This window comes from Ictidomys tridecemlineatus, chromosome 9 (assembly GCF_052094955.1).
Source record: "Ictidomys tridecemlineatus isolate mIctTri1 chromosome 9, mIctTri1.hap1, whole genome shotgun sequence".
Classification (NCBI taxonomy): Eukaryota; Metazoa; Chordata; class Mammalia; order Rodentia; family Sciuridae; genus Ictidomys; species Ictidomys tridecemlineatus.
In genome coordinates this window covers 142,515,159-142,534,736 of record NC_135485.1, presented here as the reverse complement: position 1 = coordinate 142,534,736, position 19,578 = coordinate 142,515,159, and the positions used below count along the sequence as shown (strand labels likewise).

At 40.8% G+C, this 19,578-nt stretch overlaps 1 protein-coding gene across 5 annotated transcripts in view; it reads left to right on the top strand.

Moving 5' to 3' along the window:
• Positions 1–424: 424 nt before the first annotated feature.
• Intu (inturned planar cell polarity protein) overlaps positions 425–19,578 on the top strand; it is an 88,321-nt gene continuing 69,167 nt past the window's right edge. For 4 of the 5 annotated variants that reach the window (XM_078020688.1, XM_078020689.1, XM_005335503.5 and 1 more), the window contains exon 1: positions 11,068–11,358. In XM_078020688.1, the coding sequence (XP_077876814.1) occupies positions 11,216–11,358 (143 nt within the window). In that variant the 5' untranslated portion in view covers positions 11,068–11,215. Of the gene's footprint in view, positions 576–11,067; positions 11,359–19,578 lie in introns of those variants that run through there. The other variant, XM_078020691.1, reaches the window with a different exon arrangement.

Here is a 19,578-nt window from a genome sequence, read left to right as displayed (position 1 = left end):
CTCCCGCTTTGTCGGTGGCCCTGGGAACCTCAGGTGGCAGCTCCCTCGCCGGGGGCGGCGCTTGGACACCAGTGTCCCCGCGGGGGCGGCCCGGCGTCCTGGAAGGACAGCGAGGACCCGGGTCCCGCACTAGGCGGCGGGCGAGCGCAGCCCTGAGCAGGTCCCCGCGGCGCTCGACGGCTCACCCCGCGCACCGCCACTCGGCGGCGGGAGAGGCGCGGGCCGCGACGGGGACGCGGGCCAGGGGACGCGGGCCAGGGCCCGGGCCGCGGCGAGCCCCGCGAGGGTGGCGCCAGCGGAGCGCCGGTCTGGCCGGAGGGTCCCCTGGAGCAGCGGCCGCCGCGGGCCGGGCACCAGGACCGTGGGGCGGACCCCGCCGGCCTCGGCCCCGCGGCTCGAGCCCCCGCGTCTGGCGGCCGCGCGAGCCCTCGCCCCTCCGCCTGCTGCCGCTACCTGCGCCCGCCCCCGCGGCCAGCCGCGCGCAGTATGTTCCAGGTGCGCAGGTCCAGCCTCCCCAAACCCGCGCGCCGCAGCCTGGAGGACGTGGACTCGGTGCAGCGCGTCCTGCTGCACAGGTCAGTGTCGCGGCGCGGGGCTGCGGGGAGACGGCGCGGGCCCGGGGCGTTGTGGCGGAGGGACTTCCAGGGTCCTCAGGGGCGTCAGGCGGGGCTTCCCCGCAGGGCCAGGGACCTGCACCGCACCCCTTGCAGCGTCGCGCCCTGGCGACCCTCGCGCCGCGCGGTGGGGTTACCCACCTCCAGAAGCGCCCCTTCCGAAGCAGGGAAGGAGCTCCTGGGCGCCGCGCGCCGGCACCTCGGGCTCCTCGGGGAGAGCGGGGTTTCCTCGGGAGCCTCGGTTTCGACTCGGTCCCACCCCACACGCGTGCGCGTCCCCGCAGCACACCAGGAATTCAGGAGTTCCCCTAAGGAGGGCGAGGACCCCAGCCTGCGGTCGGCCGGCGGTGTGGCCATCGACTGCCAGGACCTTGCCCGGTCCTACCCCAAACAGACTCACAGACATAAAGCCATGGGAACAGTGACGAGTTTATCCAAGAGAAGGAGAATCCACAGGAGCAGTTCTGCTTCCCTCCTAACAGCGACTGGAGGAAGAGCCAGGCATCCCACCGCTGTCACTCGGGAGGCCTGGCCTGCGTAAGATGTGCTGTGGGGAGGGGAAGCACAAGCACACAGCACAAAAGCCTGCTTTAGAAATACTGCAACAGTGTCTCTTGAATGCATCTGTGGTGACAGAGAGTCAGTGGCGCTTAGTAAATATCTGTCGGGGGAGGTTTATGTGAGTTCTCTCATCTGTAAACGTTTCAAGTGATCCTTTTAAGTCCTTGTACAAAACCATATGAACTGTAGAAATCCTGTTCCCTTGGAAGTGTAGTAAAAAGAAATATTGTTCAAGGGGAAAATTGAGTTCCTTCTATTTGCGCTGTCTTCTGAAACTTGCAATTTTCTACGGTTGGTTTCCTCCATCCCTTTCCCATCCCTCAACAAAACTGCTACCATATAAAATAAAATATTGTCAAACGAGCAGCTAAAATTCCTGAATTTTTAAGGGTAATTCCCCTTGCATTTGGTAAAATCACAGTTCGGAAATAACCCCAGGAAGCATTAACTAGAAATTCATTCACAGCATGACTGGTAATGTTGGGAACAGTGTTTGTTTTAAATACTTAAGACTCTCCTGTAACAGAATTTCTTCGCATTTTTCATGTTTTAAATGTTGAGTGCCAAAAAATTCCAAAGCGATTAACACAACAGGGTTTCAGGTCCAAAGCACAAACCTGCTTGATGAACCAGCACAAAAGAATATGTTTAAACTATAGTCATGGAGACTGAGATAATTATTTCGGAAGTGAGTAGTTGAGTATTTCTGGAATAAACCTGCTCAATATTAAATGAAAAGCTACTTCATCTGAATTATGAATAACTGCTCCCATATGCTATAGGAACCAAGGGACTCTGAAGCTATAAATGTGTTTTTCAGTATCATGGCTAACAGTGATTTCTTTTTAACAGTATATGAAATATTTTTGTTTTCATAATGCACTATTTTATTAGTGATGTTTTTCAAACACTTGTTAAAAATTTGAGACATCTGTCAAAGTTTCTCTTTCATTTGATGAAATTGTTTATAAATACATTCATATGTAATCAAATGTCTTGCTTGCATATATAAAGATTTGTTTAGACATAATGTAATAGAAATTAGAGAAATCAGATTACCTTTAAATCATGCTAATTTATCAACCATAGTTCTCATGAACTAGACTAACCCATAGCTTTTTTAAAAAACTAGTTTTACAATGTTTTATGTTTTTCTTTTAAAACATCCCTTTTAAGTTATCCACAAAATTCTGGCAATTGCATTAAAGACTCCAGTGGCCTTGGGCCACAGAAATTCATATACAAGAGAAAACATCAGATTATTTTATTTTTACATTTTATTCTAAAGAGTATGTTTTCTGAGTGTTTGTTTTTTAATTACTTGTATATTTTCCATTGCAAATGTGGTTTTTCAAAATGTAAAGCACTAAATTGTTGTGCTTTTGAGAAAGATATTTCAGCCAAACCAAAATTGATGCAAAGTTGCAGACTTTTCTGTGCATGAGGTGTTAACTACAAAATGTCAAACTAAAAATGACTATTGCTCAGAAAAAAAAATATTCAGCTATTCTGCTTTTAGGGAAAAAAGTTGAGGTTTCTAAGCGGAAAGCTTCAGTATTGGCATTTCTGTCAAGTTTACTTGAGTTAACATTTTTGTGTCATCTTGATTCTTAGAAGTACTAAACTAATCATGTTAGTACTCACTAGTGTTTTGCAATTTTTTTAAATTGTGCATGAGGCTTTCCCAATTTAGCAATTCCTTAGGAGTCCTATTTCTATTGTATATTAGTTGTATGACTTGGCAAGATTTTTAACTTGTCTGTTAACACAACAGGGTTTCAGATCCAAACCTGACTGATAAACCAGCACAAAAGAATATGTTTAAACTATAGTCATTGAGACTGAGATGATTATTTCGGAAGTGAGTAGTTGAGTATTTCTGGAATAAACCTGCTCAATATTAAATGAAAAACTAATTTCCTGTTCTTTTGGTACTATAAAGAGTATAAGACCCATCTCATATGGTAGTATCATGAATTTCTGATTATATAGAAGCACTCTATAAAACTAAGATTCTGTCAAATATAGGGGATTATGGTAGCAACTATCTTAAAACATAAAGTATAGCTATTCATAAAGCCTGTGAGAGGCTCAGTTGAGCTACTTTGTCCAAGGCCTAATGGCTAATAAATAGTGCTGGTCCAGGCTAAAATGTTGATTTTGGGGGGCACCAAAACCAGCAGAGAGAGTGAACTAAAGGCAAGTTCCTGAAAATGTTTTATGGTCCAAATGTCATACTCTTGTCAACAGCAAAAATGTGCATATTAAAAACACCTCAAACATCTGGAGCTTCCAGGGGTAAAAGCGTGCCCCATTAAGTAATATTCATGCTATTAATAGTATAAAATATTCGGACTGGGGCTGTAGCTCAGTGGCAGAATATGAGTGAGGCATTGGGTTCGATCCTCAGCACCACATTAAAAAATAAATAAATAAAATAAAGGCATTCTGTCCATCTACAACTACAAAAAAATACAAAAGAAAAAAAAAAGAATATAGGCTGGGGTTGTGGCTCAGTGGTAGAGTGCTCGCCTAGCATGCATGAGCACTGGATTCAATCCTTAGAACCACATAAATATAAAATGAAGATATTGTGTTTACCTAAAGCTAAAAAAGAAATATTTAAAAAAGTATAAAATATCTTTTTAAACTCTGAAAGTAAAAACTGACATAAATCATAAAACCAAAAGTATTGAAGTAGAGCATAAAGCATACACTGCTGTTTTTAAATGTGTAAGGCATTGGGTTTCAATGATTATCTCATTTGAATTTTGACAACCCTGCATGGTGGGCAGAGATTATCATTGCTGACTTTGCCTGTGTTCATTTGGTCATCAGTGCTAGAATCACAGAACTCAGATCCTCTTACTAGGAAAAGCATGGCACTTACGGATTATCGAGCATTTTGACAGCCCATTGTCAGATCGTTACAGAGTTTGACAATGCTGTGAATTTTTTTTTTTAAGATGCTAGTAGTGCTTTGGGCACTCATTTATAAGCTGTATTTTTTTTTCCTATGTGGCGTCTGTGTTTTGGTTCTTCTTTTTCCTCTTCCTCTTCCTCAGCAGATGTGGGCCATTCACCTGGGGCTGTTGTGTTTCTGCTTAAGGGGCCTCCTTTACTTCTGCCTGACAACTACTAGTCTATGACAGTAGAACAATTCACCAAACTTGTAAGTGAAGGCTTGGGGCTTAAGCTTTGTGCTGTCCACTGTAATTACTTTATGACTTTGGGTTCCTTATGAGTAATTCCATAATTATCATTCAAACATAGAATACATGATCTTATAATAGTTAAGTTCCATAAATTTTTACAAGCAATTTGATTTTTTTTTTAAAGAGAGAGTGAGAGAGGAGAGAGAGAGAATTTTCAATATTTATTTTTTAGTTTTTGGCGGACACAACGTCTTTGTTTGTATGTGGTGCTGAGGATCAAACCCGGGCGGCAGGCATGCCAGGTGAGCGTGCTACCGCTTGAGCCACATCCCCAGCCCAGCAATTCAATTTTTATATAAGAAAATTAGAATTCTAGACAACTTAATTCCATAAATTTAGCATTGCTAATGCTATTTTTATTTACTATGATTTGATTATGAATCTGAAAAATTCCACATTATATAAAGTCTCCATTTTGCTGGCCTACCAAATTATTTATTCATGATTTAAGAAAATAATAGCAGTTGTGTTTCCACATAGTTTATGAAGTATTATTTCTGTTTTCACAATTAAGGAGATTTTAAATAGCTCCTAACAAGACTCTGCTACATGAATTCTTACCTTGTGGTTTGAAGGTTTTAATGAATGTAACCTCTGTGGCCTTGTTTTCACTTATTGCTTAGTGCTAACTTATCTTTCCACTAGGGAAAGAGCTCTTGAACCTGCTAGAGATACTAAATATTTAATTATGTTCTTATCTCCTGTATTTTATGTCAGAATCGTATTGTTTGCCTATTTGAGATGATAATCTATGGAAATAAGGATCTCACATATTATATGTTTTAAACTAAACATTTTGGGGCCTCAGAAGAGGCTGACCATTTGTGTAGTTAAAAACCAGTAATGAGAATACACCTCATTCTAAATCTTTCAAGTTTTGTTGGGATTGCTAATCACCCAATAGACAAAGGCCCTGAAAATGGCATCTTATTTTTTTCCTTTCTTTGTCCTCTCCAATACATATAAAGGATGTTAAGTATTAATAAGGTTAGGGCAAATATGATATGTGAAGTGAGAAATATGATTAGCTAATAAATACCACACCCTGAAAATTAAGGATAAAAATTATTGCTATTTTTTTTCAATTGTGAAAAAAAACAGGGTGGTAACTGTTATTATTTCTTTGTGATTGTCTTTTGTCCATTAGCCAAAGAAGTTGCTATATCCAGGGACACATCTAGGGGAAGGAACATTTCTTAGAAGATAAAACTTTTATGTGGCATTCTTTTGCTCCTATTCAACTTTGCAAAAAATGAATGATTAAAAAACAAGATCCAGTCATATTCTCTAGGACACTGTCATTTGGTAGCAAAGATTTTATATATATATATATATATATATATATATATATATATATATATATTCCCAAATAATTTAGATATGACAGACTGATACTAGTTATACCAGAACCTCATGGGATATATTGTGATGGGAAAGGTGGAAAGAAGAATTCTAACAGAGGGAGGAGAGGTGTCTGGGAAGGCTGATGGAAAAGGTCTTGAGAGATTATGCAGTACTGTATTCAAGGAGTAAATTTTGAGAGGTATCATCTCAGGAAAAATCTGTGTGAGCAAATGGTATAGAACTGCTAAGTTTTATTGAAACTTTATGTACTAGCTGTTTTACATGGATTAATTCATTGGATTTCAAACAGTGCTGTGAAGTAGATACCAATATCTGAATTTACAGATAAGAAAATTGGAGAGGTTGATTTGCTCAAGGTTCTGCAGGTGGTGGGTTCTGGAGCAGCAAGAGAGGCCAGCCTGAGGGGCTCAAATTCAGAAGATGGGAGTGGTTCCAGCCTATTCTGGAAGGGGCCACTGAGCCTACACTTAGAAGTGCAGCGCTGAGGGAGAGCTTAGGGAGGTTTCGCAGGTTTGTAGAGTTGTGGGGGATGCCCCTTGGAAATAAAAAGATTTCCAGGCCCCTCCCCTGGAGGTTCTGACCCTGTTACCTGCCATTAATCAGTGATTTGATTAATGAGGGAAGTTGGACACAGTTCATTAACTTAATTAAGATATAGTGGGAAATAAAGCATCTAACCCCTAATTAGTGCTCAGTTATTTGTAGTTTTGGAAAAACTGTTCTTAAAGAATCTACAGTGTTCATTCTCTGTTTAATGTGATGCTAGAGGAATTTTATGAGCATGGTGTAAAATTATTAGCTGCTTATAGAAAAACAGATTATTATTTGTGAGAAGAAAATGTGACATTTTTCTAAAATTTAAAATATCTTTCTTTATTCTAACAAACTGCTTTAAAAATGAAGAAAGGCTAACTTTTTAAAGAGGCCTAAAGCACTTTTTATTTTGGAATGGAATCTTAAGTAATTTTTAACATTTGAGACTTTGGTGAGACATACGTTTTGCCAGAAAAATGTAAGATAACTATTAAATGTGACTTCAACTTTTTTTTAAATAATATCATTTCTCTGATTTTAAAAGTAGTCCCTTTTTTTGGTTTGTTTGTTTTTTGGTCACAATGCTGATGGAAATAGTTGTTCCCTTCTTTCCTTGCTTCAAATTCCTGGCCCATTACTTCTTCTTTCACTTTAAGTTGGCAAGGCGGCTGCCTATCAAAAAACAAAATGAACAAAATCACAGGAGACCGCCTCAGTGTCCTGCTGAAACTGGTAGGTCGCCACCCATGCCCTCCCTCCTTTGGTCCTTCCTTCCAGTTTTCAAGAAGAGGTGTTGAGGGAGGTCATATCTTTCCTTCTTCGACTCAGGAGCCATCTCTGCCTGCCTCCTCGAGGACCTCCCTTTCCATTGTTCTTTTACAAACTGGTCTCCTGTTGAGGATTGTAGGAATCACTTTTAGGGAGAAACTCGTGGATTTCCAGAGATGGCTTCAATGTTTTATAATCTTAAGTAAACACATGGAATATGCTTTATAGTTCTAAGATAAAACCAATTTTATAAATCAGTACAATTAAGCTATAAAATAAAATTCAACAGTTGTTATATAATTAATTATACAGAAAGCACATTTAGAAAGTATTACAAATAAAGCCATAAAGCCTAGTTTCAGATCCACAGCCCAGTGGTGCTAGGCCAGTGGGGTAGGTTGCTGAAAAGTCAAAGAAAGAACCTGTAGATGGTGTGTGAGACATAATTTACTCCCAAAGGCTGAGGAGGTAGCACCTCTGTCCCTCACGGTAGCTTGCCATCCCTCACATCATTGCTCCAGAAAGCAGTGTCTCCATCCCTCACTGAGCAGTAACACCAGTGGGATGAGTGACATGCACATTCTCCCTCTGTATTGAGCTTCACGTTAGCTACTACAAGGAAGAGGTCTTTTATAAGTTAGTTGGTAGAAGCAGTGCTGTTGTTAGTGGCTTAGTTTGCTTTCTTCCTTGTATGGCCATCATTCCAAGGAGTGGCTGTTCTGGTGTTCATGGAAGCAGGCGCTTTTTACAGATAACATTAACATTGTCCGAGTTCCTAGCATTCATGAGAAAAGGCAGTGTCCTCCAAGGTAGTACTTACTCAGGCATACTGGCCTGGGCCTACTCTCATGGTTCCCTTGACTTGGCTGGGGAACTGGGGACCAAAGGGCATCTCAGGAACATGGTATTATTTTGTTGCCATCCTTCTTTAAGGATGACACACAGGAAATCCAAATGTACATAATTTAAAGTGACAAATGAAACTAAATTGTCTGCTACGGCCCAGGTTCTTGAGTTCTTCATGCATAATCACTATAAGAGCACACGATGACCCATCAGTCTTCTCTGTTGGAAGCATCCCTTAATAATAAGATAAATTAAGACTTCCTCTAAGAAATTTGCTGAGGCCCCACAAGTGCTAGCTTGGTTTTCTCTGGGTATTTTGTTAGAAACCTGTATTTATAACAAAACTACTATATGTTATAATCAACCCTGTGTCTCCATCTGCCCATCCAGTTTAGTTGAATCCCCAGCACCCATCCTTTGAAATCATAAAATAATATTATATCCTTTTTTACTTGGTATAATATAAATAGTTCCCTGATGGATTACTCTTTGAAAATATTTCTATTTAAAATAAAAATATTAATCATTTTATCAATAAAAGTATACTTAACTTTCTTCATTTTTCTTTAGATTGCCTTCAGATTTCACTCTTCTGAACTTTCAAAATTTTATTTACATTCTTTATTTCCTCAGACTGGCTTTCTAGTAGTTTAATTACAGTAGTTCTCCTTTATCCTAGGGAATATGCTCCAAGACCCCCAGGGGGTCCCTGAAACATCAGATAGGAATGAACTCTATGTGGGTTGAATATGCCTTATTGAAAATGCTTGGGTCCAGAAATTTTTTGAATTTGGGATTTTTGAAATCAAATTTTGAAATATATGTATATACATAATAATATTTCTTAAGTTTAAACATAAAATTCACTTTTGTCATAAACATATACATAGTCAGAATATAATTTTAAGTAATACCTTTAGTGCGCAAGTGTTTTGACTATGACCTGTAAATAAGGTCAGCTGTGGAATTTTCCCTTGTGGTGTCCTATTGGGGTCAGAAAGTTACGGATTTTATAGCACTTTGGATTTTGGATTTTCAGACTAAAGATGCTCAATCTACATATACTATGTGTTTTCCTATTCGTATGTATTCAATTTAATAAAGTTAAATTTGTAAATTAGCCACAGTAAGAGATTAAAAGCAGCAATAATAAAATAGAACAACTATATCAGTATATTGTAACAAGCATTATATGAATGTGGTCTCTCTCAAAATATCTTATTTGCCTTTATTCGCCCTTCTTGTTGTGATGAGATGACAATGTTTTTCACAATGATATTGTGAAATATATATTTGGTTTTCATCTATGGTTCCTGGCTTACAACTCCCTTCTCGTGTTGAGTCTTAAAAACTCTTCATCTTCCCCAGCTTTTCTGTCTTGGATTTGGCTATAAGAAATTCTCAGACCTTTTATCCTTGTCTGATAGAAGGTCATAAGATCCTTTTCATTCCAAAGAGGTCCTGTCGCTTACCTGGGAGGAAGAAGGGCTGGGTTTCCCCACCAGTCTGTTAGTAGTCATGCCTGTGAAGGGCAGTGTTTGGAGAGTTTCCAGAGTTTCCACATGGAGGTTCCTGGAGGGTGGCACACCCAGAGAGGGCATGGTGATTCTCTCAAACCTCACCCTGTGCATCTCTTCATCCATATCCTGGGTAATTATCTTTATAATAAACTAGTAAACATAAGTATTTTTCCTGAGTTCTGTGAGCCACTCACGCAAATTAATCCAACCTGGTGAAGAGGTTGTAAAAATCTCAATTTATAGATGGGGAAAACAACCTGAGGCTTGCAAGTGCCATATATGTGGGGAGGCATGCAGGGGTTCAATCTAGGGAACTGAGCCCTTAATTTGTGAGATGACCCTATCTCCAGGCTGTATTAGAGGATGCCCCACTGATGTCCACTGCTGCAGAATTGATTGCTTGCTGATGGGGAGAGATCACTCAACTTTGGAGGTCTGTATTGATAGCGTTTTGAGAGCAGTGGGAAAAACAGTACTCCCTTTGTCCCACACAGGGTGATGAAGTGAGGTGAATGACTTAGGTATGACCCATTAGCCTACTGCTTACCTTTTTTTAAAATTTTTTATTTTTTTAAAATATTTTTTAATTATTTATTTTTTGGGGGGCGACCTTCTTACTTGAAAACAATTACATGACAAGCAGCTACTAAGTGACATAGGGCTATTACCATATACAGTGTGCATACACTGGACAAAGATTCATGACCCAGGTGGGACATAGAACTGAATGAGATTTCATCATTCTGCTTGGAATGGTGTGATATTTAAAACTTACATATTGTTATTCACTTCTGGAACTTTTAATTTAATATTTTCTGATCTTGGTTGACTTCCAGTAACTGTGAAAAAGGGAAACAGATGAGAAGGCTATTGTCCTGAGTCCTGAGGAGAAAATTTCATGTAATGATTTCTTGGTTAGCTTTTTATGCCAGCTAGCCATCTAACCATTAACAAGCCTCAAGACCTCTCAAAGTCTGTTTGCTTATTTGTATATGGAGAAAATATTTACTTTATTGTGTGCAAATACTTAGCATGGTAGAACAGGTACATAACCTAAGCAATGGTTGACATGGTCAATGATAGCTATTATTTTGTGCTTTCAAAAATATTTGATGTACATATGCACAAATGACGTATCAAATTAGCCAGTTTACTCTTCCAACCTCAGTGAGGAGAACAACTTAGATTATACAATTGTGTGTTAGAAAACAAAATCATCACCCGTTTGAAGCACTCTAAGTACCTGCTTGGCAGAAACGTGGAACTGTTTCCAAGTGCTGCACATACAGACACAGGGCAACTAGTGAGCGCATCCACAGGTCGCCTAGAGGTGCTCAGACCCGTCCGTTCCGTGAAGGGACGCAGCGTCCCTAAGGCAAGATCGTTTCCTCTACTTGTAAACGGACCGAACCGGGCGCCTCGGCGACTCGGTTCTGCATAGAAAACCCGCCCCAGTGCGAACAGGAAACGGGACCGGGGTTCTCCCCCGGTGTGATACGCTGTGCAGCCCCCAGGGGCGAACGCTGAGGGGGAAAGGAGCGGTGATGTCTCAGCGGTCCCCTGGCAGCCACCGAGACACGCTCGCGGAGAGTCAGCTCCCAGCCCAGTTCGAGCCCGGGCGTGCTCCGCGGGCGGCTTCCTCGTCGCCCCGGCAACCCGCGTCTCCACCAATGGCAGCGGCGCGGCGCGGTCACGTGGCCCCGCCCTTCCCCGGCGGCAGCAAGATGGCGGCCGCTGCGGGCGGTGGCGGCGGGCTGTGAAGGGCCCCAGCGGCGGCCGTGCATCCCTCACGATGGCTTCGCCGACCTTGGGGGCCTCGCGTGGAAGCCCGGACGCGCTCCCCGCAGGTTCCGCTTCGCAGGAAGACGAGGAGGGCGACTCTGCAGGCTGGACGGGCTCCTCGGGCTCCTGCGCCTCGGCCAGCGGCTCTTCCGAGTGAGTGCAGAGGGGGACGGTGGGCAGCCCAGGGCGCACGTGCCGGGCGGCCCGAGCGGGACCTCGGCGACCCTGGGGTCTGGGCCAAGTCCGCTCCCGCGGGTTCCGCGCCTTGGAGGGCGCCTCTGCGGAAGGTTCTGGAAACGGCCCCCTGCGAGGCTGCGCCCTTCTCTATGCCGGGTCCTTGCGCCTCAGCCGCCTGGGTGTGTGGGATGCGGATACGACGCGGGTTTTACAAGGCAGCGATGAACTGTGCAGGTTTTCCTCCCGCCGGGGAAAGAGTAGCTGTGTGTAGTCACCCACCTGCTCCAGGACAGCCTCCCTCCAGGATAGCCTCCCTCCAGGACAGGCTCCTCCAGGACAGCCTCCTCCAGGACAGCCTCCTCCAGGATAGCCTCCCTCCAGGACAGCCTCCTCCAGGATAGCCTCCCTCCAGGATAGCCCCCCTCCAGGACAGGCTCCTCCAGGATAGCCTCCCTCCAGGATAGGCTCCTTCGAGGTTCAGGGTGTTTGTGCTGTGTTTTATGCGTCCTCCTGGTTTCCTGTTTTGTCATAAGGTAATTTTCAAAGTGTTCTTTCCACGTTTTTATCCTTAATAATACCAGAGAAAGTTATTTTGATTTTCAATACCCAATGCTATTTCATTTTTTTATTCTCATTTGTTATATATGACAGCAGAATGCAACAGGGTTCATACTACACATATAGAGCACGATTTTTCATATCTCTGGTTGTACCCAAAGCAGAGTCACACCATTCGCGTCTTCATACATGTACTTAGAGTAATGATATCCTTCTCCTTCCACCGCCTTTCCTACCCCTATTCCGTCTCCCATCCCTCCTCCCCTTTGCCCTATCTAGATTTTGTCAATTCCTCCCATGCTCCTCCTCCCAACCCCATTATGAATCAGTCTCGTTGTATCAGAGAAAACATTCAGCATTCGGTTTTTTGGGATTAACTAACTTCACTTAACATTATATTCTCCATCCATTTACCTGCAAATGCCATGATTTTATTCTCTTTCTTTGCTGGGTAATATTCCATTGTGTGTATATACCACATTTTCTTTATCCATTCATCTACTGAAGGGATTCTAGGTATGAGTGTGCCTTTTCCCCCACATCCTTCTCAACACTTATTGTTGTTTGTATTCTTAATAGCAGCCATTCTGACTGGAATGAGATGAAGTCTTAGAGTAGTTTTGATTTGCATTTCTCTAATCGCTAGAGATGTTGAACATTTTTTCATATATTTGTTGATTGATTGTATATCCTCTTCTGAGAAGTGTCTGTTCAGGTTCTTGGTCCGTTTATTGATTGGGTTATTTGGGTATTTTTTGGAGTTTAGCTTTTTGAATTCTTTATATACCCTAGAGATTAGTGTTCTGTTGTGCAAATGGTAAAAATCTGCTCCCATTCTGTAGGTTTTCTCATCACCTCAAAGATTGTTTATTTTGCTGAGAAGAAGGTTTTTAGTTTGAATCTGTCCCGTTCATTAATTCTTGATTTTAATTCTTGTACTATGGCAGTTTTACTAAAGAAGTAGGGGCCTAATCTGATATGAAGATTTGGGCCTACTTTTTATTCTATTAAATGCAGGATCTCTGGTTTAATTCCTAGGTCCTTGGTCCACTTTGAGTTGAGTTTTGTGCATGGTGAGGGATAGGGGTTTAATTGCTGTTTCATTTTTGAAGGAATCTATTCTATGGATGAAGAACTTTTTGGAAAAGCCAATCAGTACAACTTGAAACACCTAAGGGTGAAAGGTTTAGGCACCAAGAGTCTACCAAGCTGATAAGGGACTGCAATACATATTTTTAGAATGGCATTTTATGGGTAGTTAGGAATAACAGTTACAAATAAGTAAGAATTACTCCTAAGTTATTTTCACTTATCATAATTATAACATTTTTATTACTGTCTTTGTAAGTGTGTGGGGAAAGCCTGTTTAATATGTACTAGAAACTTAAGGATAGGTTGTATTCTTGAAAACCTGATCAAATTTAAGAATATCAATTTTTTGTAATCTCTTTGTGCCCCCCTTTTTAATATTGTTTTAGTTGTAGATGGACACAATACCTTTATTTTGTTCATTCGTTTTATGTGATGCTGAGGACTGAACCCAATGCCTCACATGATTGAGGCAAATACTCTACTGCTGAGCCACAACCCCAGCTCCCCTTTGTGGCCTTTTAAAAAAAGCAGTACAGGTGATTGCAACCAGGGCCTCATGAAAGTTATGCAAGCACTGTACCACAGAGCTTTATCTTGAGCCCATTTTATATTTTGAGACAGTGTCCTTTTAAGTTGCCTAGGATGGCCTTGAACTTGTGATCCTCCTGCCTCAGTCTCCCAAATAGCGGAGATTGTACTCGTGTACTACTGTGGTCATTTAAAAGTAATTTAAAAACTCGTGGTTATTAAGCGAGGCTGCTGGAAGGAAGTAAAGATTACATGGAACCTTTTTGGGTCCTTTTATAGAAGCAATAGACAGGTTGAGATTCCAGCTTTTGGTTTCTCCACATCTCGGAGTCATACATGTTAGTCTAGAGATAATATGTCATTTCCCATAGTTACACACAGCTGAGTGTTTCATTGTAGAAACTCAGGACACCTGATTTCTAATGGAGCCCCATGCACTTGGTGGTATGAAAATAAATGAGCTTAACTCAGTATCTTCAGAATGTGCAATCTGAGGACCTTGTGCTAGGGTAATGTCTTACTTTTTAAGTATTCCATTTTCTGGAATACATTATCTATGTATGATATTTTAGTTTTTAAAAACAATCATTAAGATTTCTACAGTAGTCATCTACTATTCACTCTAATGTTTTGTCTTTTAATAGAAAAAGTACAGTAAATCCCTATTGGAGGCTGGGCACTGTGGTGCACACCTGTGATCCCAGTGGCTTGGGAGGCTGAGGCAGAATGATCTCAAGTTCAAAGCCAGGCTCAATAAAAGTGAGGTGGAAGCAACTCAGTGAGATCCTGTCTCTAAATAAAATACAAAATAGGGCTGGGGATGTGGCTCAGTGGTTGAGTGCCTCTTAATTCAATCCCTGGTACCTTCCCCACAAAAAAAAATCTGTATCAAAAATATTTTTCTGGTCTCTGTTGAGTTCTATCAAGATTCAGATATTATGTCTTTTCTTTCTTTCTTTCTGTACTGGGGGTTGAAGTGTTTTTGTATTTTATTTAGAGACAGGGTCTCTGAGTTGCTTAGTGCCTCGCCATTGTGGAGGCTGGCTTTCAACTTGCAATCCTCTTGCAATCCACAGGGATTACAGACATGCACCACTGGGCCCAACTGTCTGTCCTTTCTTGATGTATGACTTAAAGGTTAGGTTTCTCTCTTGGTATTTGGTGTTCACCTCCCTAATCTGCAGTCACCAGTGCAGACAGCCTTCCTACCTTGGACAGAACCAGCATTTGCTCAGAAGCATACCAGTGTGAATCTTAATCAAAGGGAGATGAATTGCCCATTATCTTTTATGGTCTATATGAAGCTGACTAAGGAAGTTATATTACACAATGATTCACATAAATAATCCTGAAATTTCAAAATTCTAGTTAATAATCTGTATGTTCTTTTTGGAAATTATCATTTTTTCATATATGCTTTGTTACTAAAAATCAGTTTTGAACTGCATGTGATTGTCAATATGCTTATTGTTTGGTGGATAAAAATCACCTTAGGTACATCTGTAGAGTTCTTACAGGCTTACTATAGAGGAGGAAGGTTGGCACACGGGTATGTCCCTGAGGAGGCTGCGGAGGTAATTCTGGTGGGTGGGTTGGAAGAAGGAACCCTTGACTGGTGTCAGTATTGAGATAGCAGAAATCAAGCATTTACTTGGCAACAATGCCAAGTTTCTTAGCTTTGGCTGTAGTTACCCAACTCATTGAAGAAACATGAGCATAGTTGATGTTGGCCTGACATTGCCCAGTTTTCTGACTGTGATTTTCAGTGTTTCAAAGTGAATTTTTTTTACTATTGTTATGTTGCAAAACTTTGGCTGATGAAGAGAAAAATAACTGTAAAAGAGATTTTAGCTGAGAAAAACTAAGGAACTTCTATCTAAAATGAGATTGACTACAGAAGAAAGCAAATATCTCAAAATTTTTTCAGGGATTTTTACACAGCTCTCTTGAATTATCATTTATATAGAAAAAATTGCACGTAACAGTTTTCATTTTGACATATATACATCTTCCAGGATAATGGACATATTTATCTCACCTACTAGTTTCCCTATGCACCTCCCTAAGAGCACACATGCCCCCTCACTCTGCACAAGCACTTACTTGTTTTCTCTCATTATATATCAGTTTGTATATTCTAGCATTTTATAAAAACGAAATCATCCAGCATAGAGAGGTGTTTTTTTTTTTAACTCAGCATAATTGAGATTCATCCATTTTGTTGCTTGTAAGGGTTGTTCCTTTCTTTGAATAGAATTCCATTGTTGGAATATAGCAAAATTTATCTTTTTCTTGGATTTTGGCATGGGAATGTACTGCTCACATGTTTTCAGATCGGACAGTGTCCAGTCCTGTTGACCTTCCTGTACCCCCCACTCCCCGCCGTTCCCACAGCAATACCTTGCTTAAGGGGCTTCCTCTCCTGTGTCTCACTGAGATCTGGATGCCTCTTATTTTTGTTTCCAGTTAGTCTTTCATACAGCTACCAGAGTTTCAAACACAGTTTTAAATCATTTTCTACTTTACTCAAAAGCTTATTGGCCTCTCAAATTCCAGATTCCTTAGGATGATTCTTAAAGTCCTTTTTGATCTGCACCTAGCATTTTGTATTTCATCTTTAATGAACTCTTTTAAGCTACCTGTATTTCTGCTATACTACAGTATCCACCTGTTCTCAAACTGACAATGTTCTTTCACACTGAACCTTTACAGGCTTTGTTCTCGCTGTTTGAAACCTCCTTTCTTCCTATCTCTACTTGCCCAAATCATTTAAAAAATCCTACTTAAATGCCACCTTCTCCTAGAACCTTGTTTCATTCCTTATACTTAATTTTTCCATGCTCTATCCTCTATAAAAAAAACAGTGTTGATTTCTGTTTTAGCTCTTGCATTTCAACTATTTGATTATCTCTCGCCTGACATCTGACATCTTTAAGAATACCGAATGGCGATGTGTTCCTGATTGTGGAAATTTATTAAATGTAAAAAGTCCTCAGTTATGAGTTCATCAGCTGCTCCCACTGTCTTCTCTAATGTGCTTTGTACTTGTTCCTATGGTGACTGTCTAGAACAGCATCAACCCGTTGGAGACCCCCCTACCCTCTGACTGCTATAGCATCCAGCAAAGATTTCAACTACTAAAATTCTTAACAGAAAAACCTTGAGGGGTGAAACCTAGATATTACTGGTAGACAGAGCTCAGAAAACGCAAAAAAGCATTGGCTAGTGCTTATTGAACAAGTGCCACATAGAGCCCATATTCATTTGTTATGACATTTTTTATTGTGTGTGGTTTTTCTCTGTCCCTAGAATTGTCCTTGTGTTCCTAATAGTGTCATATGACTACATGTATTGGCCACTTTGATAAAAGGCATTGTACCTTGCCCACTTTAAAAGAGAAAGAGAGAGAGAGAAGAAAAGAATAATGTAATGGATTTGGAATAGGGCAAATGTCGGTCCTCCAGTAAGAAAAAAGTGTCAGTAGGACTGGTTAATTTATAGATCTTTTCTCTGTGTGGAATTGATTAAAAAAATTATATATATATATATAGAGAGAGAGGGGGGGGAGAGGGAGAGGGAGGGGGAGGGGGGCATTAGTGCAAATTAAGTCCTGAGTCAAATAACTTTTGGGGGAGGGGAATATTTAGTGTCAACTTGGAATTCTTGAAAACATTAGGAATTGAGAAACTTATTAGCATTATCTGAAATTCATGTTCTGTAATCTATTTGTTACATATCATTTAGGGCCTTGAAAAACAATTAAAGTGTCTTTAAATTTTGCAAGCAAGCTGTAAATAAACTGTTATCTGTTTAGAGCAAAGTAGAATAAACAAACTAAGACTTTCATTGAAAGAAAATTGAGTCATTTACTCAATGAAAATTTTATAGCTTGTACCATAGGGTTTCAGATGGTGATGGAAGAGTATTTGTATAGTACTGATTAATATGACCCATGCAATATAAAAATATGAATTAAACAGCTACATTTAATTTTGTTTGTTTTTTGAAATAAGGTTTAAATTTTGAAGTAAGTTTAGATTTACAGAGGAGTTGCAAAGGTATTACAGCATTCCCTTAAACCCTTCTCCCGGGTGCCCCTGATGTTGACATCCTATACAGCTGTTGCTCATTTGTCAAAACTAAGAAAATTAACACTGGTAAGTACTATTAACCAAAGTCTGAACTTTATTTGTTGGCAGATTTCACCATTCTGCCACTAATGTTCTTTTTCTGTTCCAGGATTCAACCCAGGATATCAAATTGCCTCTAGTCAGCCTGTCTCCCTAGTCTCCTCTGTTCTGGGACAAGTTCTCAGTTCAGTGGTTTTCGTAACCTCAATCCCTTGGTTGAGGTGGCACTGGCCAGATCTCTTCCCCATCAAGTTGTTATTTTCCACTTTCCATGTTCTCACACTTTGCTGGTGAGAATGTGCATTGGTGTGTCTTTTGGGTGAAGACCTGTATATACACATACATAAAAGGAAAGTCACTGTAATTTTCTTAGAGAAAAACAAAAATAAAAACAGAATACAAAGCTCATCAGTAGCTAAATGAGTGACTATGCTGCATCCTCCATATGGACTGTTATGCCACCATTAGGGCTTTCTGAACTGTATTGTCAAGTGAAAAATTAGAAAGCTAAGTACATACTGTTATATAAGTATATACGTTGTATGTGATTATGAAACATGGGTCTTTAACATTGTTTATGTCAATGAGAAGTAGGAAGGAAAATGTCCATGATAATCATACTTCCATTTATTTGTGCCTATGTATGCATAGAGAGATGCTGGCAGTCACCAACCAGAAATCCAGTCCACTTCAGTCCCTTCTGTCTCATCTTACCTACTGAATCTCAAAGTTCTGGTGATTTTCGAGTATGTTTCAGCCCTAATTACCTTAGTTATTTTTGCCTTGACTACTAAAATGCCAATTAATCTTCTTGCCTTGGGTTGTGTCTATCTCAAACTCACCTTCAGTTTACTTCCAGAGCAGGACTGTCCAGGGATATCTGACCTCTAGACCCTGCAAACTCTTCACTCACCTTGATGGAGGCCAGGTCTCCAAGCCTTCTACCTCCCACGTTGCTCTGGCACCGGCACTTGCTGATGGTTTTCTACATAGGTTGGACACTGTCCCTCAAGCCTTCCTCTGTTGTTACTTCTGTTTAAACTTCTCTTTTTCTTCAGCTTCCCAATTCTCCTCCCAACCACTTGTTGTTTACGAGGCTGTAGAGCTCTCGTATATGCCTCTGTCTTGTGCTCCAAGTGTATTGTCATGGGTTCCTTCTCTCTTTTCCCCACTAAGCAAAAGCAGAAACTGATATTTTCATTCTTGTAATTCTGGTATTTACTGCAGTGCTTGGTGCTATGTATTTGTCCCTTTGTTCCTCACTGCATGCATCTTAGAATCATAACCAGGAAGTGGGTTCACATTCATTCAGATTTTAGAGATTAAAATGTACCATCTTTTTTTTTTTTTTTTGGTACTAGGGATTGAACCCAGGGGTGCTTAACCACGGAGCCACTTCCCAGCTCATTTGGTATTTTATTTAGAGGCAGGGTCTCACTGAGTTGCTTAGTGCCTCACTAAGTAGCTGAGACTTGCTTTGAACTTGCCTTAGCCTCCTGAGCCACTGGGATCACAGGTGTGCGCCACTGCGCCTGGCTAAATGCCCCATCTTTATACTTGGCATGTAAGCTAAGTCAGTGTATGTATTCCAAAAAGACTTTTAAAATAAATAACAAAACCTTTTATTGTTTAAATTTATATAAAGTTATGAATGTGTAATCGTGGTATTTACATTGTACCAGTAAACTTATGATGCATTTTCTGTCTACTTGTTTGTGAAGGGCACAGTTAGGCTCATCAAACCAGAACTGCAGTTACTGACGCTGTGAGGCTGAAACGGCTGATGTGTGGCCAGTGAGCAGTGCTAAGTGGTGCTGAGCACCTAACATGATTCCGGGCCTCAGAAGCCAGCTAGAGCCCGGGAAATATTACTTTTGATATTTTAAGC